Source organism: Gossypium hirsutum, chromosome A05 (assembly GCF_007990345.1).
Source record: "Gossypium hirsutum isolate 1008001.06 chromosome A05, Gossypium_hirsutum_v2.1, whole genome shotgun sequence".
NCBI lineage: Eukaryota > Viridiplantae > Streptophyta > Magnoliopsida > Malvales > Malvaceae > Gossypium > Gossypium hirsutum.
In genome coordinates this window covers 41,727,553-41,748,881 of record NC_053428.1, presented here as the reverse complement: position 1 = coordinate 41,748,881, position 21,329 = coordinate 41,727,553, and the positions used below count along the sequence as shown (strand labels likewise).

The 21,329-nt window shown below is 34.5% G+C and overlaps 1 protein-coding gene across 1 annotated transcript; it reads left to right on the top strand.

Annotated features, from left to right (window-relative positions):
* Positions 1–512: 512 nt before the first annotated feature.
* Positions 513–5,706, top strand: LOC107897311 (protein NEDD1). The gene is made up of 10 exons (XM_016822726.2): positions 513–957; positions 1,173–1,285; positions 1,770–2,030; positions 2,116–2,220; positions 2,301–2,366; positions 2,537–2,758; positions 3,092–3,649; positions 4,186–4,794; positions 5,058–5,231; positions 5,317–5,706. The coding sequence occupies exons 1-10, from the start codon at positions 798–800 to the stop codon at positions 5,422–5,424; spliced, it is 2,376 nt and encodes a 791-aa protein (XP_016678215.2). The 5' UTR covers positions 513–797; the 3' UTR covers positions 5,425–5,706.
* Positions 5,707–21,329: the final 15,623 nt, after the last annotated feature.

Below are 21,329 nucleotides of genomic sequence, written 5' to 3'. Positions count from 1 at the left end.
TTTTTTAACATAATATACATAAAGTTACCTGTAATCCTCTTAACCCATAATTAAGAGGATAATAAGTTTCAACGTATTCGAACTCACGTTCTTCTATCAATATACATGCCAATTGAGTTAAAACTCAATCAGATTTTACATTCAAGTTTTAAATTAATTTTATTATTTTAATATATAAAATATTTTTATATTAAAAAATCATCATAAATTAACTAAAAATAAACCTGGATTTAGTTCGCAGCAATTTTAAAATTTATGAATGAAACATTAGATCAATTTTTTTTTTTGAAAATCAAAATAAGAGTGAAATAGAAATTGGGTAACCATGAGTCATCGCGTAACAAAAATGAAGGTGGAACTGCTGTTTGGATGACGAAATTTCTTCTTAAATGACCCAAATTTGCCCTATATAATGAGAAAAATATAAAAGAAAAATTAGCATCGACGGAATAATTTTGCCTTTTTAATTTAATCAAAATAGAATATGAATAAATAAATTTTTTATTAATCTGAATTTAACTCGAACTGAACCAGAATCGCCAGGCTCGGCCATGGGTAGGCTACTCCTTTACAATTTAAAAAAAAGAATTCGTCCCTTCTCTTCTCTTCTCCTCTCCTCTCCTTTTGCTTTCCATAGGGTTTACTTACACTTTCTCTAACCATCGAATTCTGATTAAAATCAAATCATTTTTAATTGATTTTTCTTAATATTCTAATTTCTCATTTCCCTTTAATTTTTAATCATCCACAAAGTTCTCCTGGAGGAAACTCTTTCTTTATATATATATAAGAGTATTATGATGAATCGACCGGATCCGTCGCTGGAGTTACTAGCGGCGAGCGGCGGCGACACCGTGAAAATCTTCGACATTAAGCTCGAACCGAACGATCCTTGCGTTTTAAGTTACTCACCTTCTCCGAGTTGCTTTGTCAATTCGGTTAGGTGGAACCACACTAGTAAGCTCTGTTTTTCTTTTTCTATTCAATTAACATTGTTTTTCTTCCCATTTCTTTCGCTACGATCTGTTCGGTTGCTGTGATTTTTTTTCACTTCATATTTTTACTTATTAGAACTTTATTAAATTAGCAATTATGCAGAGAATTTCAGTTCTTTTTCTTTTTTCTTTATATACTTGTTTGAATTGATTCCAGCTGAGTTGATGTTATGGCAGACTTAGTGGTAGCGAGTGCCGGAGAAGATAAGAAGATATCTTTGTGGCGGAAAAATGGGCAGAGGATGTGGACAGTTCCGGTTGCTGGGACTGATTGTGGAGATAACATTGAGGTAATCCTCCTTTAGGTTTGGTACATTGTTAAAGAAAAAAAATATAGAATATTGTGGTAGTACGTATAGATAGATTGTTTGCAGTATAAATTTTTGGACTTGGATATAATGTTTATTGAGATCATTTGTAAATTCCAAATTTATTTATGTTATGTCTCTAACTACATTTTTCGATGCAATAAGATTTTTAACTGCAGATATGTACATGATGAAATAGAAGTTACCTATGAGATGTGCATCCTTTGTTTATTGGCTGTCAACTTAGATGTACGAAAAAAAATCTTGTGCTCTCATTTGCAAAATTAAGTCCCTCGAGTTTTTACTATTCGCATCCTAAATTGAGTATTTATTAATGAGACCACAACTTGCTTCGTCGGTAATCCCTGTCCTTAATCAGTTTCCAAGGCTACGGATGTTTGATACAATTACTGCTATGGGCCTTCACACTCTAATTTATCAAGTAAAATTTCCCATGTTTTTGCAGGAGTCTATTTTAGCTGTTAGCTTTATCAACAAGGGGTCCAGATACATATGTTCAGGGGGAAGTGGTCAAGTTGTACGGATATGGGATTTGCAAAGGAAGCGTTGCATCAAATGGTTAAGGGGTCATACTAGCACAATTACAGGTGTTATGTACAATTGCAAAGATGAGCACTTGGCCTCCATCAGCCAAAGTGGGGATCTCATTCTTCATAACCTTGCTTCTGGGGCAAGGGCTGCTGAACTAAAAGATCCTAATGAACAGGTTGTTTATTTTGTTGCACTTGAGTGCTTATGTTAAGTTCTAATTCTTGTTTGCAAGTTAATCCTAAGATGGAATTTAAGACCAGGTACTGAGTGTACTTGATTATTCTCGGATCAGCCGACACATTTTGGTGACTGCTGGTGACGATGGATCTATCCATTTATGGGATACCACTGGTCGTAGCCCAAAGGTTTTTTTTCTTCTTCTTCTCTCTCTATCTCAATATTCTTGCTGTTTCAAATACATAATTAATCCATTTGCCTTTTACAGGTTTCCTGGTTGAAGCAGCACTCTGCACCCACAACTGGCATTAGCTTCTCACCATCCAATGATAAGGTCTCTATTTCTTTTTCATTCTCTTCTCCTCCTTTTTCCAGGCTTAATTAAAGGAAAAGGTTGGGACTTCTGGGATTTCAAAATGAAGTGAGCTGTTTTTATGGTTAGGACATCTTTCAAAAGTTTGCTAAATGTTCTGATGCTTCAAGTTTCTTTTTCCATTTTGACAGGTAATTGCTAGTGTTGGGTTGGATAAGAAGCTATACACCTATGATACTGGGTCTAGAAGACCCTCTACTTTCATTTCTCATGAGGCACCTTTCACTTCATTGGCATTTAGAGATGATGGTTGGACACTGGCAGCTGGCACCAATAATGGTAGAGTAGCGTTCTATGATCTTCGGGGAAAACTACAGCCTTTTACTTTCCTTCGTGCTTATAGCAGTTCTGAGGTCAGTTCTCTTTTCCTCTATGTATCACACCTTTTAATATATGGTCCAGACATGATAAGTTTCCGTAGTTTTTACTTTCTTTCTATTTTTCATAAGAACTTTAAGCTTGATGTATAATAATGAATCGTATTGCTATCAAGGATCGTGTTCTATGATGGAACAAGTGATTTCTAATAGGTTTTCACTGCTTGCTTGTTCGTGCTCCAACTTTAAAGAGTGCTGTGTAAATTTAACATACTAGTGATAATCTTATCTTTAGGTTATAAGTTTGAAAGTTAAGAACCTTTATTTGTTTATTCATTTTAAATCCTAAGTGTTTATAGAATCCATCAGGCTGTTTCAAGTTTATGCTGGCAAAGATCAAAACCAGTAATTGTTAATGAGACTACTTGTGCTGCTGAGACTGCTCTCTTGGGGGGTCCAGTGGAGGATTCAGTTCTTATGCCTGACCCACTTCCATCTGTGACATCATCGAGCCTTTCAGTATCCACAGCAATTTCTGGTGGCCGATCATGCCCTGCAGAAGTATCTTTTCTTACAAGTAGGAGTGAATCAGTGTCAAGCACAGGCAATCTGTCTTCTTCCATGGAAACACCACATAGAAGCCATCTGTGGCCTGGTGGAACACTGACGAGATTACATGCTCCTCACTCTAAGTACAGTCTCAAGGATGATATGGATGTGTTTTCCCCTGTTGTGGATGTTCAACTGATTACATCCTCACTCGATAAGTTGTGGGATATTCATGAGGGTGCAAAAAAAGAGCATCTACTCGCTGATAAGAGGCCCTCCTCCCTTCTGTTTCCCTCTAGCAGGAGGTTTGCTTTTGCTGATGATGGAGCTGGTGATCACCCAATATTTGATTGGAAGTCCAGTTCAATATCTCAACAGGTTTTTGGCTTTTTCATCTTCTGCCATGCATTACATTGCTGCATGGCTTATTTATTTTGGTTTTGGTGTACAGGATATTAGTCTAAAATCTTCATGCTAATGTTCTAAGTTAGTGTGCTTATACTATTTAGTCCTCATTTTTGCATAGAATGTGAATTGTCCATTTGTGCATTGTTTTGTATGTTTGGAGCATTTTGAGTGTGCATTTCATTGAGTAAAATAGCTCACACGTTTTCTAAATACTTGCTAACAAATTGGGTTGGCATGTTTTAAGTATTTCTAAGATTTAAAATATGAGACCTTTTTTCTTTTGAATAGAGTTAGTTTATGATCCAAGAAACAGAATTTCTGCTACTGAACAAAATGTCAGACTAGTTATTCACCGCAGAGAGCTCTTGTTTCTGCAATGTTCATTTGTAATCAGTTACTTATTTCAGACTATTATATCGGACGCTCTTTAGCCATAGATCTGTTGTTCATGCTTAATCCAGTCTCTGTCCCACATAAAGATTTTTTTATACCACGTACTAGTGCAGGATGACACAAGATCTTTGACGTCATTACGATCTATGCCTACACCATCATCCAAGAGTGAAGAGGCCTCCATTACTCCTCCTGAAGCGTGGGGTGGTGATAAGATATCTGATAAATTTGCTCACCTCCGTCATCTGCCATCTCGATTTGGGATGGAGGCTTCTGGTGGTCTGACAACAAGCTCTACTTATTCTGGACAAACTCAATCTTCAATGCTCAGTCAGACAAGTATTAGCTCATTAACAAGTAATGACATAAGCTATGAAAACTTGCGCACAAAAGATGTCTCTTCAAGTCAGGAGACGTCACTAGGATTTCCTGAACATTTAGCCAGCTCCTTGTCTGCTTTGTCTCTTGGTTCAAAAGGCATTACTGGAGCAGGCAGCCTCGACTCACCAAAACTAGCATCTTTAGGGCTGCCTCGAAGGTTTTCAACATATGCTGAGAGAATTAGTACTACATCTGCCTTCAGTGACGGAACTTCCCAATTGGTGGTTTCCCCCAAAACAAAGAAAACAGGAGCTGAAACCAGAGAAGAGCTGTTGAATAGCTTGTTATTGAGGTCTGATTCATTTACTGGAGCAGAATCAGGAATTCTTCCAGCTATGAATGTATGAAACCTGGTTTGGTTATATTATTGTTGGCTTTTATACTTAATTTCTTATATGTCAGTTTGCTTTTAAGAGTGGAGGTCTTGCTTGAGGAATCCTCCTGCTTGGTCAGGTTACCATGGATGGTTTCACTGTTTTCAATATTCTACTGTCATTTACACATTGAAATGGTGAAGTCAACCATGATGAATGTTTTTTAATGAACTTCTACGATTCCATAGTTTTCTTTGGTCATGATGATTCATTGATTCCAACTATAACAGGGAGGAACACAACTCCACAAGGCTCCTCAACCTGATCCCCAGCAAGGAAGTAACTTCACTCTTCAGCTATTTCAACGTACTCTTGAAGAAACCCTTGATTCATTTCAGAAATCCATTCATGGAGATATGAGGAACCTTCATATTGAAATCTTAAGACAATTCCACATGCAGGAGGTATCTTCCTATGATCTCTTGTTTTTGTATTGCTTTGGCTTTCTCATAAATAACTGCAGCTCTAATTTGTGGAATCTCCAAACAGATGGAGATGTCTTGTGTGATGCGCTCCATTTTACAGAACCAAGCTGAGCTGATGGAAGAGGTTAAGTCTCTCCGGAAAGAAAACCAGCAGCTTCGTCAGTTGCTTTGACCACTGATTAAACTGCATTATTATGTCCGGTTAGGAAATGCCTCTTCTTAGCACCTCACTGTTTTTGTTTTTATCATGATTACTGTTTCATAAATATAGGCTATTGTCTGATTTTGAAGTAAAATTGCTTCTCCGCAATTGTTGGTGCAAAAATGGGTAAAAAAAAAAAAGGTGCTTATGGAGAACAGTACAGGGGCTTAAGAGATTTTCCATGAAACAATGTACAGAAATGCTTCTCAATTGATTGAAAAATGAAGCTTTTAACAGGGTTTTATCTTTGTAGATCTGAATTCCCTGACTTACTACATCTTGATATGTTTAGGCTTATCAAATCCTCATCTTGCAAGAGAAAAATGTAATTTCAAAGAAATACAAAGTATATAGTTTTTAATTTATTCAACAGTGGGAACTTGTTTTCATCAAACAAATAATTAAATATTTTAATTTACTTGAAACTCAAGCATAGGTGATCTTCTTGAATAGGGTATAAAATATGATTGGTGGATTAGAAGAATATATATTGTTGGTGTGAAATTAATTAGTTTTACAGATTTATATGATTCTATGGTCGATTCATATCTAACAAATTGATTGTTGAGCCAATGAGACCTTGGCATTGTTGGTTAAGGTAGAAGTAGTACTTGGGTTTGAGTCCTACTTATGTAATTGTGCATATGTCATGTACGAGTTTTGTCCATTTTTCGTTATACGGATTCTTTCCAATTTTGTTTGTTTTTTTGTCCATTATGCTTTGTAATATTTTGATTGTATGCTGTAGTTTCTCCTATGTATGTACTCTACTAAAAAAACAAACTGATTGTTGAATTGTTCATTCATTGCTCTTACAAGTTCTAAATAAATTTGATATTTATAGTTTGGAATCAATTAGATATTTATATTGGTTGAGAATTTCATTTGTTCTAAATAGTTAATGGTTGATAATTTTTACATCAAACAAATAATTTGACATTTTTAATATACTCATAATCACACATGTAAAATTAAATTTGTTTTACATTAGTTGAATCTACCTTGTACAATTTATGGAAAGGAGAAAAACTCGATCTTCCATCTACATCCAAGTGAGAAAAATCTGACTCAATTTGAAAAACAATTTTCAAATTAAATAATTGAGTTATTCTAGGTTTTTAGTCTACTTGAATTAATAGTTAGATTTAAATAAACAATTTAAATAACTCAAATAATTAGATAATTAATTATATTTAATTAGATAATTAATTATATTTAAATATCCATTTTTGTGTATAGTTTTTTTTTTTGAAAAAAGAAACATAACAAAGTTAAATTACATGGGATATTCAAGAGGTCCAATAGTCCTCTTTTTATCTGACTTAAAGAAATCTAACACTTCATCTCGAGAAACTCAACCAATTGTAAATCCTCCTCTCTTTCAAAAGCCAATTTAGCAACATAGTCTGCACATTTATTCTCCTCCTTGGGAATGTGTCTTAGAATCCAGTGACTTTCTTGCGACAAAATCATTTTCCTAATCAGAGCAGAGGTTGAGCTCTTCAAGGCATTTTCATGATTAGCTTTGACTACTTTCAAACTATCAAAATGAAAATCACGTTGCTATGACCTCTACGTTTGATGAGCTTTAAACCATCCAGAATGACCTAGAGTTTTGCATAAAAAATCGAACAATTCCTTAGGAATCTATTATAACCTATCACCCAATTGCCAATATTATACCGTACCACTCCTCTAACAACTGCTCTTTCTAATGTTTACAGCACCATCGGTATTAAGAAAGATCCAATCTTTGGGTGTAGACTCCTCATGGGATGAAACAATATTACTACTCAAGCCATTTCTAGAATCCAGAGTCGCATATTTATCCCAGCACATGGAGACTTTAATGATCTCATTAGAGCTTCATGACTTCCTTTGAAAGATGAAAAGATTGCAATTCTTCTATAGTTGTCAAGCTAATAATCCGAAGAGGCAAGCCCAATTGATTTCCCCACCATAAAGCAACGAAGTATCCTATAAATTGAAAGAAATCCATTCGTGCAAAGGGTTAGAGAAAAAATGATGTTGATGGTTTCTCGGAACAACATGTTTCCAGACTTCCTTGGCCACAATACAATCTCGAATAATGTGCAAAATGTCCTCAGAGGCATGTCCACATATCGAACATGAGGAATCAACAGCTAAGCTACGCCTCACTCTTTCCACATTGGTGAGAAATCTCTGCTTAAGCACTGTCTAAAAAAAGAAACGAACTCTTTGCGGACCCAAAATTTTCCACGCTCTTTTTCATAATTCATCTTTATCACCTTGTATGCGCTTTTAACAGAGAAAGCTCTAATTGAAGTATGATGCCAAGACAAACTATTCGGTCCTTCAGTTGGATGAGGAGGGGGAATTCCCATAATATGGGAAATAATCTCCTTAGGTAAATAATTAATCAAAGGTCCAACACTAGGAATCCACTGGTCTTTCCAATAGTAAATTTTATTACCATCACCAATAGACCATATCAGATTATCGTGTAAAAGGGTCCATACTTTTGAAAACGACTTCCAAAGAAAAGAACTCTTCACCTTCCCTATACCAACTAGTAAAGATCATTCATCTCATACTTAGATCTGAGAACACGAACCTAAAGAGATCTGAGAACACGAACCCAAAGAGGTTCATCAACTGAAGCCAATTTATAGCCAAGTTTCAGCAAGAAAGCGATGTTCTAATCCCGTAACTGTCTCATGCCAAGACTTCTACACCACTTGGGTTGACAGATAGAGTCTCAACCAACTAACGACATCTTTTTCTTACCATCAAAGGTCCCCCAAATGAATTGCCTCACCAGACACTCAATCTCGTCGCAGATATTCCTAGGAATCATCATGGATTGCATGAAATAACTGGGGATGACTAGAAGAACTGACTGTGCAAGAGCGACCCGACAAGTAAAAGAAAGTTGACGAGCATCCCAGTTTTGAAGCTTCGTAGCTGTACAAAAAATCACAAGATCATCGGCGAAAAAGAGTACGAAGAGCTGGCCTTGAGCCAGATAACCGTATGGGTTTCCAAATCCCTTTGGACAAAGCTGAACTAAATAGAATGCCCTAACCATTCCATACAGAGTATAAAAAGGTAGGGAGAAAGAGGACAACCTTGCTTAATTCCTCTAACAGGTCTAAATTTAGCCATTGGGACTCCATTCCACAAAACCTGCATGGAAGAGTTAGAAATGGCAGAAACAATAACATTTCTGAGATAATTAGGGATACATGCTGCTTAAAAAGAAGCATCAATAAAATCCTATCGCATTCGGGCATAGGCTTTTTCCAAATCAATTTTTATCACTATTCACTTCCTACTCTTACAACTCTTCATAGAATGGATCACCTCTTGCGCAATGACAATATTGTCGGTGATATTACGTCAGACAATAAATCCCGCCTGTTCTTGCGCAATAATTTTTGGGAATATAATTTTAAAGCGGTTAGCTATTACCTTCATCACCAACTCATAAAGGATGGAGCAAAGGCTTATAGGGCGAAACTGAGCAAACTCCTTAAGATTCTGAATCTTAGGAATAAGAACAATCAATGTATTATTAAGTCCAAAATCCAAAATCAATATCTCCTCCATTGAAGACCATTTTCACCCAATTACAAACAGCTGGACCTACTGTATCCCACTGCTTCTAGAAGAAGATGGCATGAAAGTCGCCATTACCCGGAGCTTTTAAGGGAGCCATGTCAAACATAGCTCTCTTAATTTCATCATCAGTGACTACTTTTTCTAAAAAGTCAATATCGGTAGAAACAAGTTGGGGAAACCTGCTAGGAGTCAAAGATCTCATGAGGCCAGGATCTTCCCGTATAATTTTTGGAAAAAATTAGAAGCTTCCAATTCGATGGCCTCAGAATCAAACAACCAATCACCAAGGGAGTTACGGATGGCAGAAATACAGTTTTTTTCGTCGCTGCAAAGTGCGAGCATGAAAAAAACTTAGTGTTCCTATCCCCCAGATGTAACTAATCGCATTGAGTCTTTTGCTTCCAGAGAAGCTCCTCATGATGTAACACATTTTCCAACTCACGTTTTATCTCCATTTCAACCGGAGCCAAATGATTAGCACCTAAGAGATCTATCTTCCTCTGAACAGTCGACAACTTATGGATCAGGTTTCTCTTACGGGTAGTAGTATAGCCGTAAGTGGTCTTATTCCACTCTTTGAGATTTTCAGTGAACTTATCTAAAGAAACGGACATGTTCCTTTAAAAGTCTCACTATTTTCTCATGAGATTATCAAAATCAGGATGCTCAACCCAACCTGCTAAGAACCGAAACGGTCTTCCCTTATGCAAGGAAAAAATCAGATTGATGTTGAAGAGAAGAGGTCTGTGATCGGACTTAGGATGGGTTTGGATGGGCGATTGGGTACGGTGCGGTACGTTTAGTTTACTTTTTATCTCACGCTACAGTATCGCTACAGTATCTAATCTCACCCTTATCGCTATTTTTACACTAACCACAGATAAATGCACTGCCCATCCAAACCTACCTTTAATCATCAGAAGATGAGTAATTAAACTATTTGGAAAATAATTAACCCAAGCCTTATTTCCTGACGCACAATCTAATCTTTCAAACAGATTGCCCCTGTGCCGAGTAAAAGGATGTCCCCTAAACCCCAAATCATGAAGGTTAACCAAATCCACAAAATTACCAAAGTGAAGGCATCTTTTACCAGCTGAAAGGCCACCTGTTTTCTCATTTGAGGATAGAATAGCATTAAAATCACCGATCGCCATCCAAAGAGTTTACCCAACAAGAATGGTAGCTTTCAGATCATACCAAAGTTCTTTTCGCTTCTGGCGATTTGGACTCCCATAAACAAAACCAATCAAAATCAGATTTGGCGAAGAATTAGGCCAAACCCGAATAAGAATAAATTAGGGCTTATTTCATATAATCTCAACTCTAACATAATTATTCCAGCCAATCCAAATGCCCCCAGCATAACCAATAGCCTTCACACGGTGCTAGAACTGAAATCCCAAATGTGTAATAATTTTACCAGCTTTGGACCCACTAACTCTAGTTTCCAACAAGCAAATAATGCCTGGTCCATGCTCCATATTATATTCACGAAAAATGTGAGGAAATCTGGCATTGGCGCATCCTTGACAATTTCAAGAAAAAATCGAGAGATTCATAATTAATAAAAATAATAGTAAAATCATACCATTACTTTCGAGAATCGTTCAATCCACTAGGGTCAAATTCAACAAGCACTTCCATTTCAACTTCATTCGATAGATCAGAGGATATAAGCTTCACCACTTCTTTTATAGAATTAACTAAAGAAACCTGTGAATTTGCAGAAGTTTTGAATCGACTCCATCATCCCCTTAATACATTACTATTCTTGCGTCCTCCTTTAGTAATGCCAAATTTCTCATTACTTTTTCGGTCCTTATTTCCTGTATTACCTGCACTTATAGACTCAATAGAACGACCTTTAGACTGATCAGGGGAATTAGGAAAATTTTTAAAAGTGACAATAGAGTACTTCTAGCGATCTAAAATACTATCAGTCAATTGGACCTCAACCTCTATTGGATCTTCAAAAGCCAGGTTGAAATGTGCCTTAATGTCATCTGAATTGCTGGCTTGCAATTTGGATTCAAAATTGTTCCCAAAATTACCTATATCTGACAAAATAGTCCCAAATTCAAGGTTAGTTGAATTTAAATTAAAATTAGAAAGAACTTGGGGATTTTCGGCATTGGACGATGCAGGAGAAATCTGCTGATCACTAAGAGGCTTAGAAAGAAACGTAGGCCTATCTTGTTTCCCTACCGACCCATTAGCGTGACTGCCCGTGACCCCCAAAATCATAGGTGCACCGGAAGCATATTGATTTGCTTCAGTTGGATAAGCCTGCAAACAAAATCCATTTGGGTTTTCCTTAGAAAGCGGCCCAAGCAAAAACCTATTCGACCCATTATCATTCAAACTCTTTTTCCCCAAACTTTTCAGCCTTATTCTGTCAACTCCTTGGCCCGATTGGACTTCTCCCCCAATACGCACAACATCTAAATTGGTAGTCTTCTTTTGGGCTTCCGAATCAAGGCCCAAATTTTTAACAGATTTGTTATGTGGGTTAGTCAAAGATTTAAAGGTGTCTTCTTCCTTAGAATCAAGGGTAATCAAATTAATTTCCACCGCATGAAGATTCAATCCCCCTAAATCTTCCTTTGTCATCCCTTCTTCACCACCAGCCATCTTGCCCTCGTCATTAAGGACATCAAATCTGGAGCCTAATCTTCCTTTTCCAACAACCTTACCACTAGATTCTCGAGAATCCCTCGATCATCGTTGGATCTACACTCTACCAACATCCAAGGTTCGAAAGTTGGTTCAGACTCCTTCCCAAGTTCGCCCTTATTTTTGCTTGAACCACCGTCGGCCACCACCTTTTCATCATCTTTGCCCGACTTTTCTTTCGACAAAGAGCACAACTCCATCACATGCCCATATTTCCACAAGTAAAACAAACCGTTGGCAAGGCTTCATATTCCACCCGTTGAATTTCGCCATTAACACAAATCTAAGAGATGAGAGGCTTATCCAGGTTGATGAACACAGCCATCCTGGCGAATCTGCCCCCAGTTCTATTGTCGGTCTTAAAATCAATCTTAGTAACCTTACCAATTGTGCTTCCAATTGCCTCGAGAATCTCCGTTTTGTACATAAATCCCCGTAGCCCAGGAGCCTAATCCAAGCCATAACCACACTTGGGTATGGTTGAAGAGGAGAAAAGTCTTTTGTCCATGGCTGAACGGTCAAATATTGCCCAAAAATTATCCATGGTCCCTGTGTTAAAACTTTGCCATAATCCTCCTTGTTCTGAAATTTAGCTAAAAAAATACCCATTCTCAATATCTATTAATTGAAATGGTTGTATAGGCTTCCAAAGATTGCTAATCCGATTAAACAGAACACCATAGCTGATATTTTGGCCTAGTAGTTTCAATACTACTGTCGTCTCCATCTCTTTGTATAAGATTTCTTCGACTCGGTCGGAAAAGTCAATTGTCAGGATTCCATCAATGGTCCATCAAACCCCACAAATTCTTGACTAGCCCCAAAGAGTTTGTCTTTCCATGACGTTATCATATTCGAGGGTGGATCAGAGCCCACAGCCATATTTACAGAAACCCCGTCAAAACCATCTTTAAAACTTACTTTCTTAGTGTTGCGATCTTCAGATAACCGCAAATCACCGTCACCGTCACCGTCAACCACTTTCAGAGAGTTTTCCATAAAAAATACTTCTTTTAAAATGTGTTTTTTTTTGTATAATTTTGATCAAGCCTAAAGTCACAAGGTCATTTGTGGTTTGATTGAATTTATTATTTTTAAATGATCAGTGGGCTTGTAGATGTTAGTTTGGAATGGTTGGACTATTGGTTTAACTAGCCTAGTTTATTTTTTTATTTTGTCTATAACATACCAAAAGACTTTCTCTCTTTTCTATAACATACCAAAAGACTTTCTCTCTTTTTTCTTTTTTTTTTTGGTGATATTTCTAAATTCTCTAGTTTTTTAAATCATTAGGTAAAGCTAGGAGTAGTCAGTAGAGTTATGTATTTATTATAGCTAAATTTGACTTTTGAATCAGAAGCTTAAGTCTTGTAATTCTTTACTTTTTTTGAGCGATTTCCGAACTTAAAAATTTTATAAATTGTGTTATTGGTGATATATAATTTATAATTTTTATGTAGAGTCGGAAATCATTTCATAACGATAAGAGCATTACTTTTCTATCGAAATTTGTTCGTGTTGGTATCAATCTATTTTAGCATATTGATTTGAATTTATCAATATTTTATAAAAATATTTAATATATACATACAAATTTATTTACAAATATAAAATGAAAGAGAATAAATAAATTATATATAATTATCATTAAATTATTGATAAACTCCAAGTAAAAAACCATTATTTGAAAAATTCAAAATAAACGGGAAAAAGTCATCTCATACGTTAAAAAATAATAATAATAAAAGATTATCTACAACAAACTATCCCATACTAAACATATATGATAGAAGTTTCATAAAACTATATACAAGGTGTGTTCGTGAAGCTATTAGGATTATTGCCCTATTTTTTCGTTTCATTTATTACTTCTTTTTTATTTATTAATTTTTAATTTAAAATTTAAAGTAATAAACTTTAATAATTAAATTTTTTATTATTTATCATTATAAACAATAAAAAATAATTTCACATTTTTTTAACATTTTACTGTGTCAGTTAATGCACAATGTTTTTGTCAATACAATCAGAATTAAGTGAAACAAGTCAACGTGACTAGTGCAAACTAAAATGTTCATCAGTGTGGAACATAGAATTGAATGTTCTAGTTTTCCATTGGAATGATGTGCATCGACTAGGGATGGAAACGAGAGTTTGATCGATATCCTGACCCTGACTCTTAAAAAATATTCGTCCCGAGCTCAAAATTTAATAGAAGACTTGATTCCGTCCCAACCCACCTTGAATTTAATTTAATTATTTTATTTTTTATTTTGAAGCAAAGAAGATTGATTTTTTTTAGTTTGAACGTAAAACTTAATATTTTTATTTTTATTTATTGAAAACAAAGGTTAATATATGTTTATATTTTAGGGGTATTTTTATAAATATCTTGAGGCAGGGTAGATTTACCTCAAACCCAGCTCCGACCCTGACCCGACTATTTTTCTAGTTTCACCCAACCCGTCCTAAACCTAATTTTCCAAAAACAAAATCCAACCCTAACTAATCAGGTCATGTCGAAAATGAGATTTTTTTTTGCCGTCCATAACACTAGCCAGTAAGGCCAAAACTAGTCCAAAACCTAGTACATTGTTCAAGTCACTTTTATGCTTAAATATAATGGAATAATAGCATGAATGACTCATGTACTTTATTAAATCTTTTAATATGATATCACTACTTTTAAAATATATACTTAAACTTTAATTATATTACCTTCCTCTACCTACCTTAAATTTGAAAGGATTAGATGTGGAACAAATGTAGGCTAACACATACGCAATTTGTCACGTCATTATTTTATTTAGGTTACTGATCAAGAAACCAAAAATTGATTTTTAAGCCAAAAAAAATGACAAAAAAACCCAAAAATGATAACACTGTTGCTAATGCCAACCCCATCTAAGATGGTCTTCTCCAGTCACAACGGCCACCAAGTGTAATAAAAGGAAAAGAAGGCTAGACACATCGCTGCATTGGAACCCACATATCCACTTTTTTCTTGTCTATAGCACTCATGTAACAAATCTGTATAATGAGAGAAATGCAAAGAATAGAAACAAGAGATTAGTAGTGAAAGAGAATGATTCTACTTATTCATTAAATAGAGGAGTATTGATACAAAAATGGTCAAAAAATTTAAACTCATTAAGTAATTAGTTATACACACGTGCTAATTATATATATTCTTGATACTCTTCCTACTTCTCATTCTTCTAAAGCCCTTTGTGAGTTGCCATAGAGATCATGTGGGCTGACAACACCAAGTCGTTGTCTTAGATGAATAAAGAAATTGTGACTACGATTGGTTTGTGATATAGACCTCCCCAAAAGTTAATTATTAAGGTTGGAGAGCCTAAGTCTATAAAAATCTCGTTAAGAAATCCCTTACATTTTTATATGGGAGTCAAGTCCCATCCCTTGCAATTGACACATAATAGTTTAGCAAAAAATATATGCAATCTAATCAACAACAAGCACATAATTTACTTGAACAATTCCACTAGGAACCTTTTTCTCGTACAAAGTAGAGATCTAACTTTACATGCTTCATTCAAGCATATTGCACTAGATTTGCTACAAACACTACAGCACTAGTATTATCACACCATGTGATTAGTGTATGTGGCAAAGAAACACCCATTTCAGTCTATAATGATTTAACCCACATGACTTTGGTAACACCCATAATCGTTTCCATCGTCAGATTAGGGTTACAGAGTATTATCGTACTATTCAAAATAATCAATAATAGATAGCATCAAGTTTACCATATTAATTAACAAAATTTCATAATTAATTAAGATCGAAGTAAAACATACTCTTATGGGTCTTAAATCGAGCATTCAAAGCCCTAAAAATAGTTTAAGAACAATCAGGGACCAACTCGAAGCAAATTAAAAAGTTCAGAGAAAAACTAAAAATTTTCAAAATAGGGGTCACATGGCTGTGTGATAGACCATGTTCAATTTGATGTTGGGTCACACGGCCGTGTCGCAGGTCGTGTGTCAGCCTGTGTGAAATCTGCACTTAACAGGTTCAAGGCACACACCCGTATGGGTTGTTGGTCTATGACACACGACCGTATGATAGCCCATATCTCAAGCTGTGTGTGCCCAAACCTTACTCATTTCATATCCAAATGCTTTGGTACCTAAACCAACTTTCAAAAAATGAGTATAAGACCTAAAAAATGCATTTCAATGGCACTCAAAGCATGCCAAGACAATCAACCTAAAGCCTAACCAATGTGTCATCAATGGCACCACAATTCAACACTTACACAATTCATTTCCTTAACTACATATAGAAACTACAAACATGCTTCTAATGACCTATAATGAATCTCAAAATGGCATACTTAACTCAAGCCAATCTTATTATATCACATTCATCCATTATGCTTAAGCTTAGAATTAAACATGCATACCTAACAAAGTTATTCAAACCACAACATCATATGCACACAACTATACAATATAAGTATTTAGGAACTATTACAGAACATAACCAATTTCCCCTATTACATGACACATAAACCAAATTGAATTCAAAATCTACCAAAAGATCCTCGGATATTGTGAATTCTTCAAGTTGATCCGATCTCTCGATTTCCACAAAACGTGATCTACAAAGAATAGACAAGGACACAAGTAAGCTTTCATAAAGCTTAGTAAGTTCGTTAGTTAAACGATAAAACTTAATTAAATATAATAATTTAAATAACAAGATAAATTAATAGAGTTCCTGTCAACAAGGTTATTATCAGAACTCTTGTTAATCATAGCTCACAACAGGTGAGTAATGCTCAAATATTAGTTCAAATTAATTTTCCACATTTCAATACATTCACATTTCTTACCATCACAATGCGTAATCTCTTTAACATATAATGATAATACAACATTTACTACATTTACACATATACTATTACGAACCGCTTATCGTTTCGCACGTCACATTTAGATCCTCATGTATTTCCATCCGACGCATACTGGAAAGATGATTAAAATCCCGATACACTATTCATATTGTGCCATAGTCCAACTATAGTCTTACATGTGCATTGCCATGGCCCTACCATGGTCTTACGTTCATAATGCCATAACCCGGTTATGGCCTTATCATTAGAATGCCAGAGCCCAGCTATGTTCTTATCATCAGTATGACATAGCCCCGCTATAGTCTTATCATTAGAATGCTATAGTCAGCTACAGTCTTATCATCAATATGCCATAACCCAACTATGGTCTTACATATATACACTGCCATGGTCCAACCATGGTATTATGTCTGCATAGTTGTCATAGCCTCGCTATGGTCTTAAGTATGAATGCAACCTATCTCCATTGATATCAGGAATTATCATTTTCGTAACTTTTTACAATTCCAATTTTATCAACAAATCAATTTCATATTAGTAATTTTATATCATTTAAGCTCTAACATTCATAAACAATTAGAAATATAATTGATATCATATTAAATGAACTTACCTGATAAAAAAACGAAGTCGAAATCAAGACAACGATCAATCCGTTACTTTAACCTTTCCGCGATTCGAGTCTGATCTATTTATTTCTTGATCTAAAATAATAATTCTATTTAATTATCAACTTGTAGCAACATAATTAACTAATTTTATGCAATTAAGTCCTTTTATACATTTTTACAAAATTTCTCCAATATTTTACCTTTTATACATTTAATCCCTAAGTCCAAACTTGCAATTTAACCGCTTTCAACCAAATTCAAACTTAGCCGAATTGTTCGGGACCCTATTACAGCCCATATTTACTATTTTTCATATCAAGTCCTTGTAATTTTATCACTTTAGCATTTTAGTCCTAAAACATTAAAATTACCAAAAATTACTTTATAAAATAGTCCTATTTAACAACCAACTTAATAATTTACCATAAAACTTTAAGAATATCCAAAACTCATCAATGACATAATCCATAATCTTTAATCGTTTTGAAAATAGAGAGACGAGTTAGCTGGACCTAGTTGCAACGATCTCAAAAACCGGTTAATATTGGCTTACCAAATTGAAAGACAAGCTTGGTTGAAGCTTCCCAAGCCTTAACAATGGTGTTTAGGGATTTTTTTCCCAGAAGATTCACAAAGATGATGTATTTTAACCTTTTTTATCTTTTATTTTTTATTTAATTTTGTAATTTACTAATTTAACCTTTTAATCTAAATTATAAAATGACTAATTCATGTCTATAAGTGTCCAATATTTATAAATATCATATAATTACCATCTAAGGAAGGTTTCATTGCACAATTGGTCCTTCAATTGTTTTAAAATTTTAACTAAACAAGCTTAATTTTAATTTAAACCTAAACTAATAAAGACTTAATAAGAAAATAGCCCAAAAGCTACTGGTTTAATCATATCCACCACCGCTTAGACTTTTTGACCATGGTTTAATCACCATTTTGGCCCATTTACAATTTTATATCTATAGTGATTAACTTTTACCTTAATTAAGCAACCAATCGTCAAAATTACCGGACCAAACCTCAATTCACATATAATACAACTCTGTAAATATTTACTAAAATCTTTACAGCCTTAAATTACTGAAATGGGGTCCTAATACCTCATTTACAAAACCACTTGACCTTTGGACTAAACCACTTATACTAACCATTAATCCAATTAATTAAAATCCATCAAATCAAAATTCAATATAAAAATTATTATTGACTTGCATAATTTAAATACTAATTTTATGAACTTACTCGTCGATTTTGTGGTCCCAAAACTACTATTTCTGACACCACTGAACAATAGGTTGTTACAACTTCACACAATGCATTAGCAAGGCTTTGATACTTTTCCTTGGCTGGTGAATAAGAAACAACATATTGTTTCTTAGAGCTCAAAGAGATAGGATTAAAGCCTGAGAAAAAACAATATCCGGTAGTGGAATGTCGATAATCTTTGCTACTACCCTAGTGAAAATCGAACTATCTCGTAAACAGAAAATCTTGACCAATCTTGAAAAACAACCTATGGTGCATAGTACCTTTAAGATAATGAAGAATGCACTTAATGGCTTTCCAATGAGTGTCTAACAAAGTTTGCATAAATTGACTAGCCTTATTAACACTATAGTTAATATCAGGCCATGTAAGATGAGTTTTTTGGAGAACTAATAACTTGGTGATACAATGAAGTATTAGGAAAAGGGTCACCATAACAAGATGTGAGTAATGGAGATGTAAGCATTGGTGTGGATGCAGCCTTTAGCATTTGAGTTTTCTGAAGAAGTTCTATAATATGCTCTTTTAACTTAATATCAACCCACCTTCAACTTGTTTAACATCCATTCCTAAATGTTGCGAAATGACCATCCATGTGAACTACCCTATACCCATGCTGGTCGTCAAGCCCAAATATCAAGTGAACGCATTCCAATCGTCATTAAACATTATAAACATTCATCAAGTGAACTTAAAACGAGAGTTAAACATGCTTATAGACCACTAAATAGAAATTTTAAATTATTCACATAGGTATTGATATTGAATCAAAGGTATCGATATTTCTCTCAAAGGGTATCGATACTATTTGGAAAGTCGATACCAAAATAGCATTTTGTTTCTCGTCTAAAAATCAAACCTTAGAATTTATTGGTACCTTTAGTAATGTATCAATTATTTTACCCTGAGTATCGATACTCGTGATATGGTATCGATACCAAATTAAGTTACTGACTTCCTGCACTTTAAAAAATCAAAGAAGTACCATTTTTAAAACCCGAATATCAATACCTCAGTTCCAAATAGCAAAAATGCAACATTTAAAGGCATTTAATCCATTCTAAATAATAACTAATTAACATGAATTTATTACTTCATCAAACAATCATCAAAATAACTATAATGGCAGTTCAAAACATTGCAAATATGTCCAAACAAGCAATCAGTATACAAAACTCGATATCCATGAATCCTAAGAGCAATAAATCATGTAAACACCCAAACTATCATGGCAACAATTAGGTAAAAGTCTACCACATTATTCAACATCCTTTGACTATTCATATAGTTCATGGCACTTCAACATGGCAAATATTCAAACCAAAACAATACCAATGAAATAATTGTAACATCCATCAAAAGTGCTAAAAAACTAAACCCATAAAATATCATGAAGACCGCAATAATAATCGATTAAAGTCTAACCACATTGCCTTATCCCCATAGTTCAAAGAATAATATTAATACCACCTACACAAATATTAAAGCTTAACTTGGATCACTTGGTATCCCCACACTGCTCACACCGCAAACACTAAATATTTGCAATGGTTAAAGAGAGTGGGTGAACTTAAACAAGCTCAATGAATGTCAGAGTAACCACAGAGTATATACAATATTAAAGGTTAAACAAGAGCATACTACAACACATTCACAACCATATTCTAACCAAGTCAAAATAACATATTCACGTTTTATTAAATCATAAAACTAGCATACACTCTTACATGCAATTAAACTTAACTCACTTATATATATAATTCATTTAAGAACAATTCATCAACACTATACAATGTATGCATGCTTTAATAACTCACAAGTTTAGCTTATATATTCACATGCACTCATAAGTTAAATGAAAATGACACAAGCCACAATTACATACGCAATTTACTATGAGAACATACTAACATTTTCATGAAACTTAAATCAACTCATTTAGCATATTATTCACATGTTTATGCATCCATCTCACATCGTATTATCATAATATATAAGATCACATTTAAACGATAATTTGACACTTGAGGCTATGAAATATAAAAGTGGGCACTATCACCACTCATCAGATACACGGATCTCCAACACACCACATAGACTCATAAGTCAAACATGTCCCAAAAATGAAGCATAAAGCTAACACTCTCTAACACACCAAACATGTCATGTTGAATGGAGATTAGCTCACATTGTCTTATCTCTCTAAACATGTCCCAAGGCCTCAGCACTTAAATCACATATACATATAGGTGAGTACTAATAATCCTATGTCATGCCAACTATATCCAACGGTTTCAAGAGATCACAAGGCCAAAATATCCACAATTACACATTTTTAATTACTGATTTAATGCACATCATCTCTATTCATATTCATCAATTCACATCAAAACTTGTACACAATGCATGCTTATCTGATTCATATTTAATTACACTTTAGGTGCCACAATAATTCTCATTAAGCCATCACATATGTGTGCATTAAAATCAGTACATCATATATCACATACAGACATTCTCACATATTATTAGTCATAATAATATCACATTCCACAGTTCAACACATATATACTTATCGAAATCTCACTCGCTTTCGCTACATATTTGCACTATTAACATATCATTACCACTGTCATTTGGCATGTATATCATGCCCACAACACATCACAATTCACAATAGTCATAACACATGTATCATATCACAATATCGTATCATAATAATCAATCCACAATTATTCACATAATCAAATAATTGCCAAATAAAGTAAGGGGAATAGAAAACTTACACTTAGAACTTAGGATAGGGGTTTAGGCTA

Bases quoted from the DNA above. Each gene is read 5' to 3' on its own strand.
- LOC107897311 (XM_016822726.2), top strand. From the start codon at position 798: ATGATGAATCGACCGGATCCGTCGCTGGAGTTACTAGCGGCGAGCGGC. The intron at 958-1,172 runs GTAAGCTCTGTT...ATGTTATGGCAG, and splicing joins GGTTAGGTGGAACCACACTA to ACTTAGTGGTAGCGAGTGCC. The intron at 2,221-2,300 runs GTTTTTTTTCTT...TGCCTTTTACAG, and splicing joins CCACTGGTCGTAGCCCAAAG to GTTTCCTGGTTGAAGCAGCA.